At 41.9% G+C, this 26,147-nt stretch overlaps 1 protein-coding gene across 2 annotated transcripts; it reads left to right on the forward strand.

Moving 5' to 3' along the window:
• The first annotated feature begins 52 nt into the window (after nucleotides 1-52).
• LOC120230798 (aurora kinase A and ninein interacting protein) lies at nucleotides 53-26,144 on the forward strand. 2 transcript variants are annotated; one of them, XM_039230543.1, is made up of 3 exons: nucleotides 53-220; nucleotides 22,764-22,902; nucleotides 24,647-26,144. In XM_039230543.1, the coding sequence occupies exons 1-3, from the start codon at nucleotides 143-145 to the stop codon at nucleotides 25,495-25,497; spliced, it is 1,068 nt and encodes a 355-aa protein (XP_039086474.1). In that variant the 5' UTR covers nucleotides 53-142; the 3' UTR covers nucleotides 25,498-26,144. The 2 variants fall into 2 exon arrangements, with proteins under 2 accessions (XP_039086474.1, XP_039086482.1); XM_039230551.1 differs by lacking the exon at nucleotides 53-220 and adding an exon at nucleotides 9,702-9,783.
• Nucleotides 26,145-26,147: the final 3 nt, after the last annotated feature.

The raw sequence follows: 26,147 nt of genomic DNA on the forward strand, positions 1-26,147 counted from the left end.
CGGCGGCCACGTCGTGGCTCGGCCCACCTGCGTTGGCGCGAGATCCGAACGCCCGCGGCGGCCGTTATAGCCATTCCCTGAGGCCATTCCCTGAGCGGCAGTGGGAGCCGGGCGTCCTGTGGGCTGGGTTTCCGCGGCGGCCATGAGGCGGAGAGGCCCAGAGGAGGGGGCCTGCGGCGTGTGGCTGGACGCGGCAGCGCTGAAGAGGCGGAAAGTGCAGGTGGGTCGTGGGGGCGAGAGACGGTGTTGGGGGAGGGGTTAGGGACCGGCGGCGTGAGAAGGGAGGTGATGGAGGTAAGGTCGGGGACCAAGAAAGGACCGGCTTTGGGAATTCTGAGGCGAGAGGGATTGGAGCCCAAAGACGGGTGAAAAATGCGGTTTGGGAAGAGTGGAGACGAAGTGGGAGCAGAAGGTCGGCAGGCTGTGGATGGGTGAGGAAGAGACTGGGACGGCAAGGCTTGGAGGTGTGGGAAGAGAGGGCACAGAAAATGTGCCCCGAGGAGAGTTTGTTTTTTGATTGAACTGTGCTTGACATTCAATATCCTGTTAGTTTCAGGTGTACCTCACAGTGATTCAATATTTTTATGCGTTAAGAAAGTGATCCCCAGGAGAAGTCTGGTTGCTGTGGTCACCATGCAAAGTTACTACAATATTATTGACTATATTCCCTTCCCTGTACTTTTTACCTCCCATGACTGACTTTATTTTGTAACTGGAAATTTGTGACTTAATCCCCTTCACCTGTTTCAATCCCCGTCGCCTGCTTCGCCCGCTCCCCAGCCCCTCCCCCTCTGGTAACGCACAGTTTGTTTCTTACACCTGCGTGTCTGTTTCGGGTTTTGTTTTATTTAGAGTCCACATAGGAGTGAAGTCAGACCTATTTGTCTTTTTCTGTTTAATTTCACTTAGCATAATAGCCTTTAGGTCCATCCATGCTGTACGGCAGAATTTCATTCTTATTTATTATTATTTTTTTTTAAGTTTTATTTATTTTGAGAGAGCGCGCGGGAGCGGGAGAGGGGCCAAGAGAGAGGGTAGAGAATCTCAAGCAGGCTCTGTGCTGTCAGCGCAGAGCCAGATGTGGGACTGGAAGGCACAAACCGAAGTCCAGAACTGTGAGATCAGAACCTGAGCCGAAGTCAAGAGTCAGGTGCTCAGACTGAGCCACCGGGGCGCCCCAGGGTTTCATTCTTTACGGGTGAGTAATACTTCATTGTAGATATTACCACATCTTCTTTACCCATTTGTTTGATTGATGGACACTTGTCTTGTGGCCATATCTTGGCTGCTGTAAATAATACTGCAGTGAATACAGGGAGGGGTGCATATATCTTTTCTATTTGGTGTTTTCATTTTCTTCAGGTAAATACCCAGAAGTGGAATTACTGGAGTATATGGTAATTGTTTCCAATTTTTTTTTGTTTTTTAATGTTTTTTAAAATTATTTAAACAATTTTTAAATATTTTTTTATAGTTTATTTTTGAGACAGAGAGGGAGACAGAATCTGAAACACTCTCCAGGCTCTGAGCTGTCAGCACAAAACCTGATGTGGGCTCAAACCCACAAACTGAGAGATCATGACCTAAGTGGGGGTTGCTTAACCAGCTAAGCCACCCATATGCCCTATTTTTAATTTTTGAGGAACTTCCATATTTTTTCCATAAGTAGCTGCACCCCTTTGTGTTCCCAGCAACAGTGTATGAGGGTTCCCTTTTCTCCACATCCTCTCCAACACTTGTTATTTTTTATCTTTTTGATACTAGCTATTCTAACAGGTGTGAAGTAGTATCTCACTGGGGCTTTGATTTGCATTTCCCTGATGGTTAGTGATATTGAGCACCTTTTCATGTGTCTTTTGGCCATCTGTATGTCTTCTTTGGAAAAATATCTTTTCACATCCTCTGCCCATTTTTTAATCTTTTTTTTGATACTAAGTTTATAAGTTATTTTGAATGTTAACCTCTTAAATGTGTGATTTGCAAATATCTTCTCCCATTCAGTGGGTCGCCTTTTTGTTTTGTTGGTTTCCTTTGCAAGAGCTTTTTAGTTTAATGTAATCCCATTTGTTTATTTTAGCTTTTGTCCTTGCCTGAGGAGCCTAGTCCAAAGAGCTGCTGCTAAGATGGATGTCAAAGAGCTTATTGCCTATCTTTTATTCTTGCAGTCTTATGGCTTCAGGTCTTGTTTTTTTTTTTTTTAATGTTTAATTTATTTCTAGGAGAGAGAGAGAGAGAGACAGCATGAGCAGGGGAGGGTCAGAGAGAGAGGGAGTCACAGACTGAAACAGGCTCCAGGCTCTGAGCTGGCGGTCAGCACAGAGCCCGACGTGGGGCTCGAACCCACGAACCGTGAGATCATGACCTAAGCAAAAGTCAGACGCTTAACCGACTAAGCCACCCAGGCGCCCTGTGGCTTCAGGTCTTAACATTAAGGTCTTTAGTACATTTTGAATTTATTTTTATATATGGTGTTAAGATAGTGGTCCGGTTTCCTCAGCACCATTTATTGAGGAGACTGTCTTTTCCTCATTGTATATTCTTGTCTCTTTTGTAGTAGATGAATTGCTCATATACTTGTGGGTTTATTTATGGGCTCTCTATTACATTGACCTATGTGTGTGCCTCTGTCAGTACCATACTGTTTTGATTACTGTGGCTTTATGGTATAGTTTGAAATCAGGGAGTATGCTATTTACAGCTTTGATCTTCTTTCTCAAGATTGCTTTGTCTGTTTGGGATTCCATACCAATTTTAGGATTATTCTAGTTTTGTGAAAAATGGTATTTTGATGGATTGTATTGAATTTGTAGATTCTTTGGGTAGTATGGATATTTTAACAGTATTAATTCTTCCAGTCCATGAGCAAGATACATTTTTTTCCACTTACTTTTATCATCCTCAATTTCTTTCATCCATGTCCTACAGTCTTCAGAGTACAGGCCTTTTACCTCTGTGTGTCATAGACTCTGGGTCTAAAGTTCTCTTGTCTAGCAAGAGACCGGATGCAGGATTAAAAAGCAAGAGATGGCTAATGTCCAGGAGAAGACAAGAGCCCCGAATAAGGGTCCTTGCTCCATATTTATTAAGATCAGAAGGCTTACAAGCGTGATGGATATGCACAAAGGGACCGTGAATCTGTGAACATTAACTCATGGACATGAGGGAAAGGGGGATTTGAAGATATATGGTGTTAGGGGTTTAGGTCTATATAAAATGAAATCCTGGTGCCGGGCAGGATTTTTTTTCTGATAGCTCCTTATTAGTGTATAGAAATGTACCTATAGGGGTGCCTGGGTGGCTCTTTCTGTTGGGTGTCTGACTTCAGCTCAGGTCATGATCTCACAGTTTGTGGTTTTGAGCCCTGTGTGGGGCTCTGTGCTGACAGCTCAGAGCCTGGAACCTGCTTTGGATTCTGTGTCTTTCTCTCTCTTTGCCCCTCCTCCACCCCTCCCCCACTCATGCTCTGTTTCTCTCACAAAACTAAATAGGCATAAAAAAAAAGTAATCAGCCTAGGGGTGCCTGGGTGGCTCATTCTGTTGAGTGTCTGACTTTGGCTCGGGTCGTGATCTCATGGTTCATGGATTCGAACCTCGCGTTGGACTCTGTGCTGACACCTCAGAGCCTGGAACCTGCTTTGGATTCTGTGTCCCTCTCTCTGGCCCTCCCCAACTCACACTCTGTCTCTCACTCTCTCAAAAAAATAAACTGAAATAAATATTTTCAATCAGTCTAAAATAATACATATGCCAAAGAGACACATTTTGGACTGGCAAATTTTGTTCCCCTACAGTGACTACAATCTCCTGAACAAAGTAATTGAGGACTGTTAAAAAGTGTCTTACAACTAAAGTAATTTTTTATTCTTATTTATTTTAGAGCTTATATATTTATTTATTTTTGAGAGAGAGAGAGAGAGAATGCAAAACAAGTAAGGAAGGGGCGAAGACAGGGAGACAGAATCCACCGAATCTGAAGCAGGCTGCAGGCTCCAGGCTCCCGAGCAGTCAGGGCAGAGCCCAACACAGGGCTCAAACCCACGAAGTGAGAGATCACAATCTGAGCTGAAGTCAGACACTTAACTGACTGAACCACCCAGGTGTCTCTAAAGTCATTTTTTAAAAAATGTTTGTTTATTTTGAGAGAGAGAGTATGAGCAAAGGAGGGGCAGAGAGAAAGGGAGAGAGAATCCCAAGCAGGCTCCACACTGTTAGCTCAGAGCTTTATGTGAGGCTTCGTCTTCTCACTAACTGTGAGATCATGGCCCGAACAGAAGTCAAGTGTTGGACACTTAACTGACTGAGCCACTCAGGTGCCCCTAAAGTCATGTAAAAAAAATTGTTTTTAATGTTTGTTTATTTTTGAGAGAGAGAGAAACTGAATGGAGTGGGGAAGGGGCATAGAGAACGGCAGACACAGAATTCAAAGCAAGCTCCAGGTTCTGAGCTGTCAGCACAGAGCCCAGTGTGGGGCTCAAACTCACACTGTGAAATTATGACCTGAGCCAAAGTCAGACACTTAACTGACTGAGCCACCCAAGTGCCCCCGCTAAAGTCATTTTTTGAGAAATAACAAATAAACCACCTGTCCCTTAAAAATTTTTTTTTTACTTGAAAATGGTTTTTTTTGGGGCGGGAGAGGGGTGGTGGCACCTGGGTTGCTCAGTCGGTTAAGCGTCAAACTTTGGCTCAGGTCATGATCTCATGGTTTGTGAGTTCGAGCCCTGCGTTGGGCTCTGTGCTGTCTGCACAGAGCCTGCTTCGGATCCTGTGTCTCCCTCTCTTCTGCCCCTCCTCAGCTTGTGTGTGCCTGTGCTTGCTCCTTATCCCTCTTTCCCACAAAAATAAATATTAAAATATATTTGGGGTAGGTAATATAATTTATCTGGTATATAATTTGAAATGTATGGGATATGCAGTGAAATATCTCCTTAATACTTTTAACTATCCTTGGCCCATCTCAGAGGCCACAACTTTCTTGTCTATCCTTCCAGAGATACTCTGTATATGTACAAGCAAATACAATATATATTTTTCCTTATAAATAGCATATTCTACGTTGTTTTGCAACTTGCTTTTTCTCACTCTTGCATCTTATGTATTATTTCATATGCATTCACAAATGGCTGCTTTATTCTTTGTAAAGACTATATAGTATTCCATGATACGGAATAGTATCCATTGTATGCAGTTGTTTGCCTTCATCTACTCAGGCCGCCATAACGAAATACTATAGACTGAGTGGCTTAAACAACAGAATTCATGTTCTCACAGTTCTGGAGCCTGGAAGCCCAAGATCAGGGTGCCACCTTGGTTGAGTCCTGGTAAGACTTTCTTCTTGGCTTGCAGACTGTGAGCTGCCGTCCCGCATGAGCTCACGTGGCCTTGTCTTGGTGCATGTGCATGGAGAGAGGTGTGTGTTAATGGTTTTTTTTTTTGAAAATGCTTGGGTGAGCAGGGGTAGGGTAGAGGGAGGGAGGGAGAGAATCTTAAGCAGGCTTTGTGCCTAGCCCAGTGCAGGAGCCCGGCATGGGGCTCCGTCTCGACTGCGAGATCATGACCTGAGCTGAAATCAAGAGTCAGATGCTCAACTGCAGGAGCCACCCAGGCGTCCCTAAAATTTTTTTTATTAAACTTTGGTTCTCTGACTAGTTTCTTTTCCCCTTTTATTTAAGACTTCCAGCCCAGAGCAAAGTATTAACGATTCCCTTTCAAAGTATGTAGAAACCTGCATTTTCCTAGAGCAACTATCAAATAGGCACACAGTTGTTTGAGTTTTAATGTCAGGCATCAATGGCAGCTGCTAGTGGCCAGTGTTTTAGAAAACATGCCCCTTCCCACTTGATCTTGAAACCTAACTGTCTAATTTAGGGTGGGGAGAGACGGGGGTGGGAGCTGGGGGGAAGGATTTGTAGTCTCGTCAGAAGGTGGGTGCCTATGTTTGGAGTGAGTTTGCGTCTCTCCTGGTTCCACAGCCATGGCAGGCTTGGTCTCGTTCCCTAGGCCTTGGTATGGAGGATACTGTATTTGTTTTCATTTCAGTTTTTTTTTATTATGAGAGTAATAGATGTTTGTAAAAAAAAAAAAATCAGTATAGAGTTGTATTCAGTAAAAAAACAAAAATACACACACACAAAACAAGAGTAAAAAAACAAAAGGTTTCACTAGTGGTATCTACTTTTTTTTTTTTTTTAATAGTTTATTGTCAAGTTGGTTTCCATATAACACCCAGTGCTTATCCCAACAAGTGCCCTCCTCCATGTAGTGGTATCTGCTTTTAACAGTCTGGTATCCTTTGAAACGTTTTCTATGTGTATAAATAAATACATTTTCCCCACGAATGAGATTATATCAAACATTGTTCTGCTATTCACCTTTCATTAAATACATGGAGAACTTTCCATGTGAGACATGAGTTTTTGAAAAGGCCATCTTAATTTACATGATTTTCAGATTTTGCATTTTAACTTTGCTACCTCTATATTAAAATATTGAGGAATATTTCTAAGAGGACAATAAAGAGGAAAGAAGATTCAGTATGTGTTTCGTATATTTGCTGTCTCTTAGGTGTACTATATTTAAAATGTCATTTTAACTCAAAGATAATTTCTATTTCTTCTTCACCTGTAATGCATAAGGTTTCTTACCCTTGAAATACATGCAGCAGAGAAGGAGAAGTGGGCCTCACTGAGGAGACGGAATGTAAAGCTGTCAGAAATCCTGGCTGCGGCATCAGTGGTTCCCGGCCGGCCCTGGCGGAACGCTGAATGCCCCCACGCAGCTTTACTAACACTCAGCCCAGCAGCAGATCCTCTGGATTCTGCCTTCAACTGTGTTTAAATTTTAAAAAAAAAAAAATTTTTTTTTTAAATTTATTTCTGAGAGAGAGAGAGAGAGAGAGAGACAGCGTGAGCAGGGGAGGGTCAGAGAGAGAGAGGGAGATACAGAATCTGAAACAGGCTCCAGGCTCTGAGCTGGCTGTCAGCACAGAGCCCAATGCTGGGCTCGAACCCACGAACTGTGAGATCATGACCTGAGCCCAAGTCGGACGCTTAACCAACCGAGCCACCCAGGCACCTCTGCCTTCAACTGTGTTTAGAATCTCATAATTTCCTCCTCTTTCTACCTGCTGCCCGAGTCAGAATGAGAGTGACCCTTTGCTCAGTGTTAATTTTAACCATCTGGTGGTTTCCTCTCTTTGGTAAAACCCAGAATTCCTGAGGCTTGCAAGGGAGAATTTGGCCATGTATGCCCTCTCACACATTTAAAATATTTTTTATATTTTGTTTTATTTTTTATTTCAATTTCAATTTCATCTCATCTGTTCTGTTCTATTGGAGAGAGAGAGAGAGAGAGAGACAGTGAAGTGACAGTGTGAGTGGGGGAAAGGGGCAGAGAGGGAGAATTCCAAGCAGGCTCCCTCTCACACATTTTAGACCTCATCTCTTCTTTTCTCGGCCTCACTCTGTTCTAGTCCTACTGGCCTTCAAGCCAAGCAATCTCTGCAAGGACTTTCATGCACCGCACTTGAAATGCATAGGGATTACAGTGCCGCTTGGCTCTGCTCTTTCATTTGTTTGGATGTCAGCGTAACATTGAGTCCACTTCTTAACCACCATGAAAATGCCTTTCACTTATACCCTACTCCCTGTACTCCCTAACACCTTAGTCGTGTTTTGTTTGTCTCTATAGGCCTTTACCGTCAGATATACTACAATACTGCATACTGCGTAGTTACTTGTTCATTTATTATCTTCCTCTACTAGAATGAAAGTTCCCTTAAGCAGTCCTTCAAACAGTGGCGCACAGTAGGAACTCAGTAAAAATTGATCGAATGAGTGAATGAACTTATCCATCTGAGCTTTTAGATAAAACCTTTTAGGTACGATTATAGTTGCAGAGTCTTACTCTGATGACTTTGAGCTTTTTAGAGCAAAGATGGCCTGGGGCCCTCTAGTAAAATGGCAGTTAAAGTAAATTAAACAAAAAAAAAAAAAAACTCCCCAAAAAACAAAAAAACCACAGCCCTCACCAGTACTTGCTGATATGATTTAAAAAAAGGTGAGGGGAATCAGAGGGGCTAAAATGAGCAAATCAGAGAACTCTAGATGCTGGCGAGGATGTGGAGAAACAGGCACCCTCCTACACTGTTGGTGGGAATGTAAACTGGTGCCGCCCCTCTGAAAACAGTGTGGAGGTTCCTCAAAAAATTAACAATAGAACTCCCCTATGACCCAGCAGTAGCACTGCTAGGAATTTACCCAAGGGATATAGAAGTGCTGATGCATAGGGGCACATGTACCCCAATGTTCATAGCAGCACTCTCAACAATAGCCAAAACATGGAATGAGCCTAAGTGTCCATCAACAGACGAATGGATCAAGAAGATGCGGTTTATCTATACCATGGAATACTACATGGCAATGAGAAAGAATGAAATCTGGCCATGTGTAGCAACATGGATGGACCTTGAGGGTGTTATGCTGAGTGAAATAAGTCAGGCAGAGAAGGACAGTTACCATATGTTTGCACGTATAGGAGGATTAGGAGGAACTTAACTGAGGACCATGGGGGAGAAGAAGGGGGGAAATAGTGGGGGAGAGGGAGGGAGGCAAACCATGAGAGACTCTTGAATGATGAGAAAAACTGAGGACTGATGGATGTGGGGGGGAGGGGGGGATGGACATGGAGGAGGGCACTTTGGGGATGAGCACTGGGTGGTATATGAAAACCAACTTGACAATAAACTATTTGTAAAAAATAATAAAAAGTGAAGGTGTTCCTGGGGTTTCAGTTGGTTGAGCCACTGACTTTGGCTCCGGTCATGATCTTGCAGTCCATGAGTTCGAGCCATGTGTTGGAGTCTGTGCTGACAGCTCAGAGCCTGGAGCCTTCTTTGGATTCTGTCTTCCTTTCTCTCTGTCCCTCTCCTGCTCTTACTCTTCTCTCTGTCTCTCTCTTTCTCAGGTAAATAAACATTTAAAAAAACTAGAGAAAAGTATTTCACTGAAACTGAGTAGGCTTAATAATACTGAAATCCATTGTAGCAACACTATTAGCGTTGGTACTGTAATACTGACAAGGATCTGTAAATATAACTTAACAAATGTTTATCAATGTGATCTTTATATAATGGCTTGTGTTTTGTAAAGCTTTTTTTTTTTTTTTTTTACATGTTTTTGACTTTCTCAGTAAGCTTTGTGAGGGAGGTGAGATTATCTCCATTTTGCAGACGAAGAAATTGAAGTTAGGATAGAGATTTGCTCGAGATCACATTGGAATAAGTGCATCTCTAAGGCTTAATTCCAGGACTTCTGACTCTTGATCCAGCGTGTTTTTTCATCACGTGTAAGGTGTCCTCAGAAGGTAAAAAGGTGGATGAGATGGTTCCAGTCCTGGGAGCATGGGATATGATAGGTACACACATAACTGTCAGACAGACTAGAAGTGCCTTGGAGGAAATTCTAAGCATTTAGAGAAAGACGAGATTATGTTTTATTATGGGTGAAGGAGTGGTGGTTTAAAAATATGTCCACAAATTCTTTGATACCCCTCCCTTTAAAAGGTGGAGATTAAGCAGCCCCCCCCCCCCCAATGTGGGCTGTGCTTAGTGACTCAGAATGACTAGAATGTGATGGAAGAGTTAATGTTAGAATTCTGAGGCTAAGTCATAAACAGCCATCGCCGCTTCAGTCTCCGTGTCTCTTTAGGGGAAGTCAACGGTCCTGTTGTGCGGATACACAAGCAGCTCTGTAGTGGAACTTCACTGCGTTCGCCAACAGTTGTGTGAGTGAGCCACCTTGAAAATGTATATTGCTGTCCTGGTTGATGTCTTAAATGCAACCTAATGAGTCTGAGCCAGAACCACCAAGATAGGCTGCTCTCAAATTCCCCACACACAGGAGGTGTGAGATCATGTTTTACGCTGCTAAGTTTTGTGGCAATGTGTTAATGCAGCAAGAGAAAGCTCCTACAGATTTTCGTTCTGACAGTGGAGTGCTGCCTCCCAAAAACCTAAAACGGGGGTGGGGGCTTTGGAATGGGGCAGCGGGTGGCAGCTGGAAGGACTTTGAAGAGAATTCTAGTGAAAGCTTGAAGAGCTCTTAAGAAACTAATTTTAGAACTAGGATGGCCTTTGAGGAGGCTGTGGGTGAGGCTTTAAAGGAAAGTGGAAATAATCTTACTGGAAATTAGAGGAAAGGAGATCCTTGTTACATAGTGACAGGAGGTTTATTACAGCTACTGTTGGCTGTAGTGAGGTGGAAGGTGGAGAATGTACCTAAGGAATTGGGTGATGTGATGCAGCTAAGGAGATTTCTAGGCAGCATTGAAGGTGCTACCTAGTTTCTTCTTGCTGGTTATAGCAAAGGGTCAGGGGAGAGACAGGAGCTAAAGGAAGCCTGTTAAACAGAGGAGCCTAGAGTTGACTGGTTTTGAAAATTCTCAGCCAATTCAGGTGGCACACAGTGGACTTTTCTTTGCTGGAAATTTTTAAATTACTAATTTAATTTCTCATTCTAGGTCTATTCAGATACGGAAAGATAGTTGATATCATTAGTCACTAGGGAAATGCAAATCAAACCATGAGGAGAGACCACTTTATACCCACTAGGATGACTGTAATCAAAAAGACAGTAGCAAGCTGTTAGCAAGCTTGTGGAGACACTAGAATCCTCATTCATTGCTGGTGCACGTTTAAAACCAGCAATGAATGTGTAGGCATTTTGCAGAATGGTTCGGCAGTTCCCCAAAACGTTCAGCATAGTTATCCTGTGACCTCTTCTGTGACTTCTCCTTTTGGGTGTATACCTGAGATACAGAAAGATACTTTCACACAAAAACTTGTGCACCAATGAGTGAATGTTTGAATGTAGCAACATTTCTCATAATAGCTAAGTAAAGACAGCCCAACTGCCTGACAATGATGAATGGATAGATGAAAGGGTATATCTAAACAGTGGCATGTTATCTGGCAGTAAAAAGGGACTAAAGTACATATGCATGTTACAACCTGGATGCACCTCCAGACACCTTCAGTGGAAGAAGCCAGTCCCGGAGACAAGCTACTGTAGGGTGTATGGAAGGTCCAGCGGAGACCAATCTCTAGAGACAAAAGTCCATCCCTGTTCCTGGGGCTACTGGGGTGGGAACGGGGCATGACCGCTAATGGGTACAGGGTTTCTTTTTGGGACAATGAAAAATGTCCTAAAATTAGATTGTGTTGATGTTTATACAACTCTATTAAACAACACTTCACTGTACACTTAAGTAGGTGTATTTGATGTTATATGAATTATGTCTCTGTTAAAAAGATATCTATCTGTTACAGAGCTGTTAAAAAGAAAGGCTTTGTGGAAGAGATGACATTTGAGACAGCCCGGAAAGCAAGGGTGGGATCTGATTGGAAAGCAATGAAAGTGGAGTAGGCATTCTAGGAACAGTATGAATAGTGGCACAGAGGCAAGAGATCTAAGAGTTGTTTGTGAGATAAGGAGTGAAACTTAGGGAGTCCCCAAGACCACCCTCACTTCTCACACCAACTGCAAGTTCAAGGAATCCTGAGACCACTCTGAAGTTTGATAACTTGCTGGAATGACTCACAGAACTTACTGAATGATGTTAAACTCATATTTATAACAGTGAAGAGATACAGATTAAAATCAGCTTAGGCATGGATGCCTGGGTGGCTCAGTTGGTTAAGCATCTGATTTTGGCTCAGGTCATGATCTTGCACTTCTTGAGTTTCAGCCCCATGTTGGTCTCTGTGCTGACAGCTTAGAGCCTGGAGCCTGCTTCACATTCTGTCTCTCTCTCTCTGCCCCTCCCATGCTCATGATCTGTCTCTCTCGAAACTAAATAGACATTGAAAATTTTTTTTCTTAAAAATTGACTGAGGCAGGTTTTAGGGGAATTTTAAGCACACAGGGCAGAGTCTAGGAAAATTCAAAGTGAGAAACTTGCAAGTGTCCTCTGCTGGTAGCATATTGGACATCCCAGCTGCTTCTAGTAATGATGTGTGACAGTACGCAGTATTGCCAACCATGGAAGCTCACTGAGCCTTGGAATCCAGAGTTTTTATTGGGGTTTGGTTGTGTAGACATGGTTGACTACTTATGTGGCTGACCGTAGTTGCTAGCTCCTATGAAGGTCAAGCTCATACTGCATGGTCCAGAGCTCCTACCATAGGTCACTTTGTTAGCATAGACTATCTGGTACTGCCCAAGACCTCCCATAAACAGACATTCTTATAAGGCAGGACATTCCAAAAACAAAGAGATTACCTCTCAGGAGCTGAGGGTAAAGGCCAGGCTTCTCTTTGGATAAGGTTCTTTTACTACATAGGGAGTAACTTAGTCTGGTTAAATTGTAGGATAAATGTAGGGGAACTGAAGGTGAGATTAGGAGGTAAACTAGTACCATGTTGGAAATTCATGGAAGGCATTTGACATAATGATCTCGAAGAAGATGAGCCCAGTTGTGCTTATATGAAAGTAAGTGGTATGCTGAAAGTCTAGAGGAGTTTGGAGGATATTGCAGACATTTAGGCATGAAATAACAAGGGCCTAATCTAGAATAGTAGAAGTTTAAATTATTATTTTTGGTGGATTATTGATCTCTATAGTTATATCTTTAAAGCATGGTTATGCTCAAGAAGGACCCATGGGAAGCCTAGGTGGCTCAGTTGGTTGAATGTCTGACTCTTGGGTTGATCTTGGGGCATCATCTCATGGTTTGTGGGTTTAAGCCCCTCTTCGGGCTCTACACTCAACTCAGAACCTGCTTGGGAGTCTGTCTCCCTCTTTCTCTGCCCACATACCCCTACCCCTACTTAAGTTCGCTCTTTCTCAACAAATAAACAAACACTTTAAAAAACAAAAAAGGACCTAAATGTGGGCTTGGCAGGAGTTGGGACGTCTCTTAAATGTTTTTAAACGATGGCTTTGGTCCAGTTATCTGCAGCCCTTGGTGTGTCTCTTTTTTTCAGGGACCTTTGCATTTTCCCTTTAGTTCTTTTTACACTTAAGAGCTAGAAATTGGCACCTGAGTAAGTAGATGATTATAGAGAAAAAAGAAAAAAAAAGTCTTGAAATAATGTTTGGAAATTGGGAGAATAGAATAGATATAACAGGTTGATTGTGTGTAAAGTTGAGGCTTGAACAACACAGGTTTGAACTACATGGGTCCATTTATCTGGGTTTTTTTGATAAGTACAGTACAGTCCTGTAAATTTATTTTCTCTTCCTTATTATCTTCTTATTTTCTCTTTTCTAGCTTACTTTATCGTAAGAATACATCTAATGTATGAAGTATGTGTTATTTGACTGTGTTATCATCAAGGCTTTTGGTCACTAGTAGGCTATTAGTAGTTAAGTTTTTGAGGCGTCAAAAGTTGTGTGTGGATTTTCAACTGTGTGGGAGGGTTGGTGACCTTAACCCTCACATTGTTCAAGAGTCAACTCTATATATTGTGTGTATACACACACACACACACACACACACACACACACACACACACACACACAGAGTAATACTTCTTTTCACAAAGTTGACACCTTCTGGGAGACTTGGGGATTTGTTCCAGAGTGGGGATTTCTACTCCATTGCATTTTATTTAAGGCACTTGCTTTCCTTTTTTTTTTAAATATAATTTGTTGTCAATTTGGTTTCCATATAACAGCCAGTGCTCATCCCAACAAGTGCCCTCCCCAATGCCCACCACCCACCCACCCCACTCCCCTACCCCCCATTCACCCTCAGCTTGTTCTCAACACTCAAGAGTCTCTTAAGGTTTAGCTCTCTCCCTTTCTGTAACTTTTTCCCCCCTTCCCCTCCCCCATGGTCTTCTGTTAAGTTTCTCCAGGTCCACATATGAGTGAAAGCATATGGTATCTGTCTTTCTCTGACTGACTTATTTCGCTTAGCACAATACCCTCCAGATCCATCCATGTTGCTGTAAATGGTCAGATTTTATTCTTTCTCATTGCCAAGTAGTATCCTATTGTATATATAAACCACATCTTTATCCATTCGTAAGTTGATGAACATTTAGGCTCTTTCCATGATTTGGCTATTGTTGAGGGTGCTGCTATAAACACTGGGGTACATGTGGTCCTATGCATCAGCACTCCTGAATCCCTTGGGTAAATTCCTAGCAGAAGGAACCCGCTTTGCAATTTAAGTGAGCACAGTGCTCTTCTTTTTGTATGGGACCATCATCTCTGCTATTGAGAGGGCCACATTTAGCCCTTGCTGTATTGGAAGTAGTTCAAATCAGGAAGTTTAAACAAACCTTCAGTACATAGTGTTATTAGGGCAGAATCGATCATGTGTATGAAAACACCATACTACAATGATCTGGCATGTGTGACATCCTTTGAGAAAAATCTCATTAGCAAGAGGTACTCTTTTTCTGAGACTTGATAATGCTAATGGAGGTCGACCTATCAGGTCTTCAGTCTAGGAGTTGTGATACTTAAAAGAAATAGCTATTTTCTCTTATCCTTGTTGAAGTTGTCATTAGGTTCGATGAAAAATCCATGCCAGGTGGTTCCAGAGAAGATTCTTGCAATAAATCTTGTATTGTTAGATTACTTTGGGAGGAAGACCTTTAGTTTTCCATGGTTGTACTTCTCAGCCAGTCTGTGTTCTGGACCTATGTGACCTCAATTACAATGATGAGCTCAATTTGGCTTTGATCACTGTTTTGGAAAAGCCTTAATGTTTTCTGAGAGCTCTGTTGATGTTGAAAATGTAATGAGTAGTTACATACATAAAACATAACCAGAATGTGTCCTTCCTATATATCCACCTTCTTCCTAAAATATTTATTGAGTTTATTTATATTTATTGAATATATACTTATTATATGCATTAAGCTAGTTCTGTGGAGGACAGGAAAAAAGTATGTGAATCAAATGTTGATACCAGGATTTTGTTAGGTAAGTCTTGAAATACCAAGCAATAAATATCAGGTTTGTAAGGGGAAGAGGTCACCTCTGGTTGGAATCCGGAGTGCTTGGGGCTAAGCTGAAGTATGTGTAGCATTTCAGACTAGGGTTTGGAAAAAGGCCCCTCTGTGTGAGACACAGAAATGAAGAACGTGGAGGCCATAATAGGAACTGGCGTGTAGGTGAGTATTAGGCTGCAGTATACATAAAGGGGTTTTGGAAATGGAGAAAAAGGTAAACCGGAATCATTAATGTGTGCAGCCTGAGAGTTGATACTTTATGCTACAAGGTAGTAGAGAAATGATTGACAGAGTTTGAGCAAGATGGTATGTTCAGTTTTACTGCAAGAAGATTAATCTAGATATTGGCTGGGGGACTGATGGAAACAGGTACTGATGAGGGCCTGACCAGTTAAACTATTGTAATAGTCTAGGACTGGGCAAGAGTTTATGATATCTGAACTAGGATAGTGTGTTATTTGTTTCGCAGGTTTGGAGGGCTTGAAGCAAGTTTTGAATGAATACTTTATTATTACTCACTCAACCGAGCTCATTTATGTTGGAGATGAGGGGAATTTTGGCAGCTTTTCTGGGTCAGACTTCTTAAACAGTCCTCCTGTGGGTGTCCCTATTAGCTAGCATCACTTTCCGCTTGACTTGATAAGGCATGATAGTGACTGATTGGAAAAGGCTTTCTGTGTGGAGACCTGAAGAGGAGGGGGACTTGGAGAAGTCGGAAGGGAGGACTATGGGATCTCAGAAGCATAAAAGAAGAAGAAGAGCAAAAAGAATTAAGCATGTGCGTTCATATTTTTCAAAGCTGTCAGTATATAAGGATAATGAGATTTCATACATCCAAGACTAGTGACCATAATGAAAATTAAGTTGGGTCAAATTATATCCTAGACTTGAAGGCCATATGAATCGTAAAAAGGGGGAATTAAATTGGTTTGAAAGCAGAACTTTAAGACAGACTTGCAAGATGAATCATCAGAAGAGATAAAAGTAGAATGAGGTCTAAATTGAACCTAAATGCCATGAAAGCACGAACATGTAATAGAAGGGTGAATTCTATGATCCCAGATCTGCTTTGAGAGTAGTCTTTAAGAAAGGGCCACACTTTTGGGGTGATTTGCAGCGAAAAAAGCATTGTTCTCTGTAGGAATACACTGTAGGGGAGCCTTCTGATAGCAGGAATAGCAGGGGCCCCAGGATGGTAGGAGGTCCGTTACTCCTGCCACATGGGACCACGAATGTGACAGTGCCAACGGACACGAGATGCTTTGGTTTGGAGGGCATGTATTTCTCGAAGTTAGATTCTTTGAGGCATTCTTGCAGGGTAGGAATTGTTAATACCTAGGGCGTGGCTTACCAAGGGGTCCGGTCCTGTAGGAACCCTATGCCTTTTAGATAGGCTTTCTTACACTGCGTGATATACACACAGGGATTGGATCTGTTCTGAGGTAAGGATGATCAGCGGAAGGACCATACCTGGGTCCCCTCAGTTCCTGATGGCCTGTGCTCCCTCATTTCATTGAGATAAACATAGTTCCTTAAAGCCGTGAGTCTTGTAAGGGAGTCATAACCGAGGGCGGCAGTGTCACTCTTAATACTGCTCTGACCTGAGGAAAGAATGTCCTACTCTCACAGCGATGGCTGACTCGGTGAAAAGCTTCCTTCCCAGATGTTTTGCTAATTGAGGTCTTACTGTTTTCTGATAATTTGTAGTTTTCTACAAGTCTGCTTTGTAGGACTTTGTATTTTTAAAAAACTTTAATTCCAGTATAGCTAAGTGGTAAATTAGTTTCAGTGATTCAGCATCTTATGTATTATTCCTCCGTGCTCATCAAGATAAGTGTACTCTTCATCCCTTTCACCCAGCACCCCCCACCTAACTGCTCTCTCATAACCATCTGTTTGTTCTTTATAGTCAAGAGTTTGTTGTTTGGTTTGTCTTTTTTTCCTTTGTTCATTTGTTTTGTTTCTTAAATTTCACATATGAGTGAAATTATATGGTATTTGTCTTTCTATAGACTTATTTTGCTTAGTATTATACTCTCTAGATTTGTCCATGTTGCAAATGGCAAGATTTCATCCTCTTTTATGGCAGAATAATATTTCATTGCATATATATATATATATATATATATGCGCAACTGCATCTTCTTTATCCATTCATCTATCAGTGGACACTCGGGCTGCTTCCATAAGTTGGCTATTGTAAATAATGCTGAGACAAACATAGTAGTGCATATATCCTTTTGAATTAGTGTTTTTGTATTCTTTGGATAAATACCCGGAAGTGTAATTACTGGATCATTGTGTAGTTCTTTAAAAAAAATTTTTTTTTAATGTATATTTTTGAGAGAGGAAGAGAGCACACAAATTGGGGAAGGACAGAGGAAGAGGGGAGTGAGTGGCTCTGTGCTGACAGAAGTGAGCCTGATACAGGCTCGAACTTAAGAACTGCAAGATTATGACCTGAGCTGAGCCAGACACTGAACTGACTGAACCACTCAGGCAACCTGGTAGTTTCGTTTTGTTTTTATTAAAAATGTTTATTTAGAGAGAAAGAGAGAGAGAGAGAGTGGGCAGGGGAGGGGCAGAGAGAGAATCCCAAGCAGGTTCTGCATTGTTAGTGCAGAGCCCTATGTGGGGCTCCATCTCACGAACCCATGGGATCATGACCTGAGCTGAAGTCGAGAGTCAGAGGCTTGACTGACTGAGCCACCCAGGCGCCCCACAGTAGTTCTATTTTTAATTTTTGGAGGAGTCTTCATACTGTCTTCCACAGTGGCTGCACCAGTTTGCATTCCCAGGGTGTACAAGAGTTCCTTTTTCTCCACATTCTTGCCAACACCTGTTGTTTCTTGTGTTTTTTATTTTAGCCATTCTGACAGGTGTGAGGTAATGTCATTAGTTTTGATTTGCATTTCTCTGATGGTGAGTGATGTTGAGCATCTTTTCATGTCTGTTGGCCATCTGTATATCTTTGGAGAAATGTCTGTTCCGGTCTTCTGCCCATTTTTTAATTGGATTATTTGAGGGTTTTGTTTTTTTTTGTGTTGAGTCATATAACTACTTTATATATTTTGGATATTAACCCTTTACTGGATATTTGCATTTGCAAATGCCTTCTCCCCTTAGGTAGATTGTCTTTTAGTTTTGTTGATAGGTTCCTTTGTTATGCAGAAGCTTTTAATTTAGATATAGTCCCCATAGTTTATTTTTGTTTTGCTTTTGTTTCCCTTGCCTCAGGAGGCATTTAGAAAAATATTTATAGCTACTATCAGAGAAATTACTGTGATCTCTTCTAGGATTTTTATGGTTTCAGGTCTCACGTTTAGGTCTTTAACCCAATCCATTTTTAGTTTATTTTTGTGTATGGTGTAATAAAGTAGTCTATTTTCATTCTTTTTTTTTAAGTTTATTTATTTATTTTGAGAGAGAGAGCACGAATAGGGGATGGGCGGAGAGAGTGAGAACCCCAAGCAGGCCGGCCGCACTGTCAGCATGGAGCCTGATGCAGGGCTCAAACACACAAAACTGTGAGATCATGATTTGACCTGAAGTCAGGCACTTAACCAACTGAGCCGTCCAGGCGCCCCTCATTTTCATTCTTTTGCATGTAGCTGTCCAGTTTTCCCAAAACCATTTGTTGAAGAGACTTTTTCCTATTGCATGTTCTTGCCTCCTTTGTTGAAGATTAATTGACTATATAATTGTGGGTTTATTTCTGGGCTTTCTGTTTTATTCTGTTGATCTTTGTGTCTGTTTTTGTGCCAGTACCATGCTGTTTTGATTACTGCAGCTTTGTAGTGTAACTTGAAATCTGGGATTGTGATACCTCCAGTTCTGTTTTTCTTTTTCAAGATTGCTTTGGCTATTCAGGGTCTTTTTTGGTTCTACACAAATTTTAGGATTGTTTGTTTTAGTTCTGTGGAAAAAAACTGTTGGTATTTTGATAAGAATTGCATTAAATCTTTAGATTCCTTTGGGTAGTATGGCCATTTTATTACTATTTGTCCCTGTAATCTATGAGCATGGAGTATCTTTTTGTTTGTGTCGTCTTTAATTTCTTTTTTTTTTTTTAAATGTTTTATTTATTTCTAGGAGAGAGAGAGAGAGAGCGTGAGCAGGGGAGGGTCAGAGAGAGAGGGAGTCACAGACTGAAACAGGCTCCAGGCTCTGAGCTGGCGGTCAGCACAGAGCCCGACGCGGGGCTTGAACCCACGAACCGCGAGATCATGACCTAAGAGAAAGTCAGACGCTTAACCGACTAAGCCACCCAGGCGCCCCATGTGTCGTCTTTAATTTCTTTCATCAGTGTTTTTTTTTAAGTTTATTTAAAAAATTTGGTTTAATGTTATCTTAGAGAACGAGAATGAGCAGGCAGAGGGCAGAGAGAGAGGGGGTCAGAGGACCTGAAGCAGGAGGACCTGTGCTGATAGCACAGAGCCTGATGCAGGGCTCGAACTCATGAATCGAAGACCATGACCTGAGCCAAGTCAGATGCCCAACCAACCGAGCCACCTAGGCGCCCCTTAAGTTTGTTTGTTTGTTTATTTATAGCATGAGCAGGGGAAGGGCAGAGAGAGAGAGAGAATGAGAGAGAATCCCAAGCAGCCTCTGCACTGTCAGCACAGAGCCTGATGCATGGCTCGAACTCACAAACTGTGAGATCATGACCTGAACCGAAACCAAGAGTCAAATGCTTAACCTTAACCAACGGAACCACCCAGGTGCCCCCAACAGTGTTTTATAATTTTGAGAGTATAGGTCTTTCACCTCCTTGGTTGCTTATTCTTAGGTATTTTATTATTTTCGGTGCAGTTGTAAATGGGATTGCTTTCTTAATTTCTCTCTCTGCTGCTTCGCTATTAGTGTATAGAAATGCAACAGATTTTGCACGTTGATTTTGTATCATGTACATTGATTTTGTATCCTATAACCTTACTGAAATCATTTATCAGTTGTAGTAGTTTTTTGGTGGAGTTTTTGGGATTTTCTATATATAGTATCATGTCATCGGCACATAGTGCAAGTTTTAGTTCTTCTTTATCAATTTGGATGTCTTTATTCTTTTTTCTTTTTTTCTTTCTTTTTTTTGGTTTGATTGTTGAAGCTAGGATTTCCAGTACTGTGTTGAATAAAAGTGGTGAGAGTGGACACTTGCCTTGTTCCTGACCTTAGGAGAAAAGCTGTCAGTTTTTCACCATTGAGCATGATGTTAGCTGTGGGTTTTTCATATGGCCTTTATTATGTTTTGTTCCCTCTAAATCTGCTTCTCTGAGAGTTTTTGTAATGAATAGATGTGGTACTTTGTCAAATGCTTTTTCTGCATTTATTGAAATATGACTTTGTTTTAAAGTTTATTTTGAGAGAGACAGCATGAGCAGGAGAAGGGAAGAGAAAGAAGGAGAGAGAGAGAATTCCAAGCAGGCTCTGCACTGTCAGAGCAGAGTCCAACGCAGGGCTTTGAACTCACAAACCACAAGATCGTGACCTGAGCTGAAATCAAGTCGGATGCTTAACTGACTAAGCGACCCAGGCACCCCACTGAAATGATCATATGGTTTTATTCTTTCTCTTATTGATGTGATATATATACATATATATATCACATTGATCGATTTGTGAATATTGAACCACTCTTGTATCCCAAGAATAAATCCCACTTGATTGTGCTGAATGATTTTTTTAATGTATTGTTGGATTTGGTTTGCTAATATTTTGTTGAGGATTTCTGCATCTGTGTTCATCAGAGATATTGGTCTGTAGTTGTCTGCTTTTGTAGTGCCTTTATCTGGTTTTGATAACAGAGTAATGCTGCCCTCATAAGATGAACTTGGAAGTTTTTGTTTCTCTTCTATTTTTTGGGAATAATTTGAGAGGAATAGGTATTAACTCTCCTTTAAATGTTTGCCAGAATTCACCTGTGAAGCCATCTGTTTCTGGACTTTTGTTTGTTGAGAGTTTTTTGATTACTGATTTAACTTCATTGCTGGTAATCCATCTGTTCAAATTTTGTTTCTTCCTGATTCAGTTTTGGGAGGTAATATGTTTCTAGTATTTATCCATTTCTTCTAGGTTGTCCGATTTGTTGGCCTATACTTTTTCATAATAATCTTACAATCCTTTATATTTCTGTGGGGTAAGACTTGGCATTCTTGTAAGTCATTTAAGTAACTATGTATTATTAGTCTGTTTTTTTCCCCATAAGCTCTAAGCTTTACCAGGGCAGAAACAGTCTGTTTTTGTTTTGTTCATCAGTATATTCCCAGTGCCTTAGCACATAGGTGTTAAAATACTTGTTGGCATACTATCACACCTAATTTCTCATATCTAGGATGTGTCTCATAAAATTTAGAGAGCCATGTGCCTACTTGGGCTTCCTCATAGCATGGTGGCCAGGTTCCAAGAATGAGCATTCCAAGAAAGCAAGACACAAGTGCATGGCAGTTTTATGACCTAGTTTTGGAAACCATGTAGTGTTACTTCTATCATATTTTATTGGTCAATCACAAAAATCTTCCCAAGTTCAAGGTGAGGGAATATGGCCTTCAGAATTTGAGAGGAGGAGTGGCCACCTCAGTTTCTACAAATTCTAGTCTCCATATATTTAATCAACAATGCAGTGCAGGTGATTCTGGGAAGAAAGCCAGGGTCATCATAGGGCTCACCTCATTTGTTTTACTTCTCTCAGGGCTCACAGTCCAATGCAATACCTGTTGTCCACCGTCTAAAATCACCTGTCTCATGTATCTTACCCAGTTTTCTTGTTTTGTATAGTGGAAGGGAAAGTTCCACACCAGTATTGCAAGTCAAAGTGAGTCTTATACCAAGGATTTCTTTATGTTTTCATCCACTTAAAGTATATTTTAGTTTCCAAATGTAAAAATGAAGTCATCTTTGGGCTAGAATTAATAATTTGGGTTCAAGTTTCAGACCTGTTTCCAACTTGCAGCATGAATGTTGGCAAAACCTATTTCTTCTTTGGTTTTCACGCCAAACTGAATTGAATATATATCCCTGTCCTCAGGGTTACTTCTCAGGCATTTCATGACAAGCAAGTGGAAACAAAACCAAATCACACTAAATAAAGCTGAGGTTATATTTATAGTTAGTTGACAAAACTTAGTTCCCAAATCTCTGTGGTACACGTTCTGGCTGAATGTGTGTAAGACTGGCTGTTTCATAGTAATAACCAACTAGTATGAGCTGCAGGAACTGTGTGTAAGCCTTTTATGTGAATTATTCGACAAATCCTCATAACAGCCTATGGAATAGGTACTTTACTGTCCCCATTTCACACATGAGAATGAGACTAGATTAAGCAATTTGCAGAACGTCACACAGTTACTAAGTAGCAGTGGCAGAATTGGGATGGATTTGAACCCAAGCTGTGTGACTGTGGAGCCACGCTCTTAACCAGATGTGACTATTTGAAAACCACTTAAAAACGCGTCAACTGCTGCTGCTGTAGAATCATTAATTGTCTTTAAATATGAGAGTATCCCTGAAACTCTTTCAACAAATCCTACTTGTTTAGTCAGCCTGACTGATTTCCATGGGGAAGCAGAAAGATTGGGCCATAGTTGGAATATGTGCTTTCCCGAGAGAAATATCAGTCTGGCGGGAGATGGTAGATGATGATGTGCAGCAAAAGTACGTAGAGAAGGGGTGGGGTGGGACAAGAGGGTCCAGATGGTTCTGTGGGGATCACTGTTCAGTCTGTCCTGTCTGGCAGGACAGATGTCAAATATCAAACCTATTTGATATTAATAGGTTTTATTATTCTTTTTCTCCCTCTTCTCAGACACATTTAATGAAGCCAAACACCAAAATGCTAACACATTTTCCGGGAGAAAAAAAGGCTAAGATTTCCTTTACTCAAAAAATTCCACCTGCAGGCATTCGGCAGACGAGCATCGCTTCCTTCTTCGCCTTGCAGCCAGGTATGGTGGCCCGCCTGGGGATCCCCAGGGAGCAAAAAGGAACATGTGCATGTTCCTACGCTGGCCGGTTATGAGAATTGGGGACACCAGCGCATCGTGTTAAACTTAGCGGACTTATCAGAAGAGGTTGTGTTATAAAACACAACAAAACCTCCCCTTTGGCAAAGCAATATGTACATACTTTTACCAACATTTTCTCATTCCAGCTTATTCAGTCTAGTATTAAATATTTGTATTTCCTGGCAGAGCAGTGAGGAGAAGGGTGTAATTTGGGAGTTGGGGTGTGCAGGTGAGCCGACCTGCCAATTAGTTAGGTCTTGGATTGGCCACAGTGAACAGTCTGTGTAAGACTATTTAATAATATTTCTGTATAAAGCTTCTCAAATTAGTCAAAACATGATTTTTTGTTAGAAAGGCTGGCATACAGTGTGTCATCATCCTTTGGCAGTTCTTTGCTTACATGTCCCTTTTCAGAAGATGAGCTGCCTCAGAGCAGGCTGGGGCTTACAGAGCAGGGTATCTACCAGGTAGAGGGTGCTGGGAGAGCTCTAACTCTTCTGATTCCCAGGATTGCATTGCATAAACCTTTTTTTTTTTTTTAATTTTTTTAAATTTCTGAGAGAGAGAGAGACAGACAGACAGACTGCATGAGCAGGGGAGGGTCAGAGAGAGAGGGAGACAACAGAATCTGAAACAGGCTCCAGGCTCTGAGCTGACAGCACAGAGCCCGATGTGGGGCTTGAACCCACAAACCGTGAGATCATGACCTGAACCGAAGTTGGATGCCCAACCAACTGAGCCACCCAGGTTCCCCTGCATTGCATAAATCTTAAATTCACTCTTCCTGCCCCAAACAGTAACTTAAAATAAGCAACTTTTTGCTTTAAGTAACAAGGGCTGAGTTTTTCCTATTTCAAAATGCTGGTATGTTCTATAATCTATTGAATTCGTAGGCAAACTTGAGAAATCTTTCACAAAACATGGTTTCTGCAGTATAATTCCTGTTGGAAAAGGAAAGAGGAAATCGTTCAGCTTTGTTTGTAATTAGATCTTGGTATAATGGGGCATGGGGAATTCCGTGTAATTCACCAAGGCAGTACAGGATCCATTCCATGCCTGATCAGATGGTCAGGCTGGATAGGCTGGATGTTAGTAGTTTCTTTTTATTGTCCTTCCTGCTGGTTGACTTAGCATCCTAATGGTCTTTACTCCCTCTCCCATGAAATGTTTGCACAGTGGGGCACTTGATGTTCTTTGCACTGTCACCAGAGGGTTTCTTAGAGTTCGACGGTTAACGTGATCTTTATGATCTTACAAAATTGAGTTTCACATACTTCTCAAAGGACGATATTGAGGAATACATATTTAGCCACAATCACTATTTAGCAGAAACCATGTTAAATAAAAAACAAAAGCCAAACTGATGTGCCCTTTTTAACAAACCCCACACAGCCAGAAAAGTAGGCTGTGTGGTCTGAGTATACCTACCATGTTTGATCCTATTAGGTAGATCACTGGAAGCATTCATATATAGGAGTGGCAGAATATGAGGCCTGTGTTTTAGAAAGATCATTTTGGAGAATGTAGAAATCAAAAGGAAGATCAGCTATAAAGTTGTGTGACAAGTCGAAGACCCCTGCATTAGGTAATGATAGCTGATACGGATTTCAGAAAAAGCCTGCTAAATCCTGCTCAGGGCAGAGTTTTCCTGCAGAATAATATTTGTTCATGTCTGTTTTACTAGGAAGGACAATTGGTGGTGGCCAGAGGAATGTTTCTTCTCCTTTAGAAAGTCAGACCAACAGAGAGTCTAAGAAAGATGTAACCAAGCTAGACCATCTGATCCAGGGCCTAGGGGGTGATTGCCTCGCAACCCCGTTAGCCACTTCAACCCCTGCAGACACCCAGGAAGCTGGACTTTCTCCACAGTCCCTCCACGCTTCTGGCCCCCACAGAACGGGAACGCCATTTTTGACTGTGCTGTCTTTGCTCCAGCCTGACCCCTTAGTCTGTGCTGGGAAGAGTAAAGCCTCTCCGTCTCGTTCCTTCACCAAGAACTTGGAAGGTTCTTGCTCGCTGGACCAAAAGGAGAAAGAGAGAGATTCTTCCTGGAAAAGGGAATCGCGTCATGGATCTAAGAAAAAGAGCTATCAGGGTGTGGAGAGACACATTAAACCACCTGGGGGCAAGCGCCAGCCTTTGGACAAGACTAAGTCAGAAAAGGTGTCTCCCAAAGAAACCAGACAGGCGCCCGTCCTCCTTCACACATACAGGGATTCCAGGAACGGGGAAAACACGGACTCAGTGAAACAAAGCCCTTGTCCTGTCCCTGTATTTTCTTGGGACAGTGAAAAGAATGACAAGGACTCTTGGAGTCAGCTTTTTACCGAGGATTCTCAGGGCCAGCGGGTCATTGCCCACAACTCTAGAGCTCCTTTCCGAGACGTAACCAACAACCAGAATCGGGGCTTAGGGCAGTTTCGTGGCAGCCCCCGGGCTCAGTGCCAGGAGACGCCCACTCAGTTAAATCTGCAGCCTGATTTGCTCTTTACCCAGGACTCTGAGGGTAATCAAGTTATCAGGCACCAAGTCTAAATGTCTTTAAGACGGTTTGGTTCTAAAAGTATCTCAAAATGACATAGCTGTAGGCAAATTTTGGGGTGGGGAGCTTGGGAGTGTGGGCGGGAAGGAGGCAAGAGATGGAATTATTATTTTCGTGGTATAAATAAGCAAGTGGGGCCACTTGTTGAGATGGTATGATGGTGCCTTTCCCTGAGGAAGAGGTGGCTGGTAAACTTGTGCAAGTCTGTGATGAACAGTGAGGAGGCAGCGCAGGTACTTACCATCCACTAGAGTCCCTCCTCAGCCCGGAGCCACCTCTGTGCCTTCAGATGCCTGATGCAACGCGGCTTCTCATGGATGTGTGTTCTAATCTGTGTTAGCTTGCCCGCTCAACCTTGGGACCGTTATTCCAGACACCTTTCTGAGGTGATAAGGCAAAGCTCCTCAACCCAGATGTATGGGGGCAGAGAGGATAGATTTTTAAAAAACCCACCATCATTCTGCTTTCTGCTTATTTTTGTGGGGGTTTTATAGCATTTTAACATCTTCTGCTGTTTAAACATCTCCCTAAAAAGCCGGAGTTATGTAACAATCCAGATGTGATTAAACCACTCTTCTACAAGGGATGAGAACACCCTTTGTAAAAACTGTGAATCCAAATAAATGACTTTATAAGCGGACTC

The sequence above is a fragment of the Hyaena hyaena genome, unplaced genomic scaffold, assembly GCF_003009895.1.
Source record: "Hyaena hyaena isolate Hyena2069 unplaced genomic scaffold, ASM300989v1 scaffold_3, whole genome shotgun sequence".
NCBI classification, from domain to species: domain Eukaryota; kingdom Metazoa; phylum Chordata; class Mammalia; order Carnivora; family Hyaenidae; genus Hyaena; species Hyaena hyaena.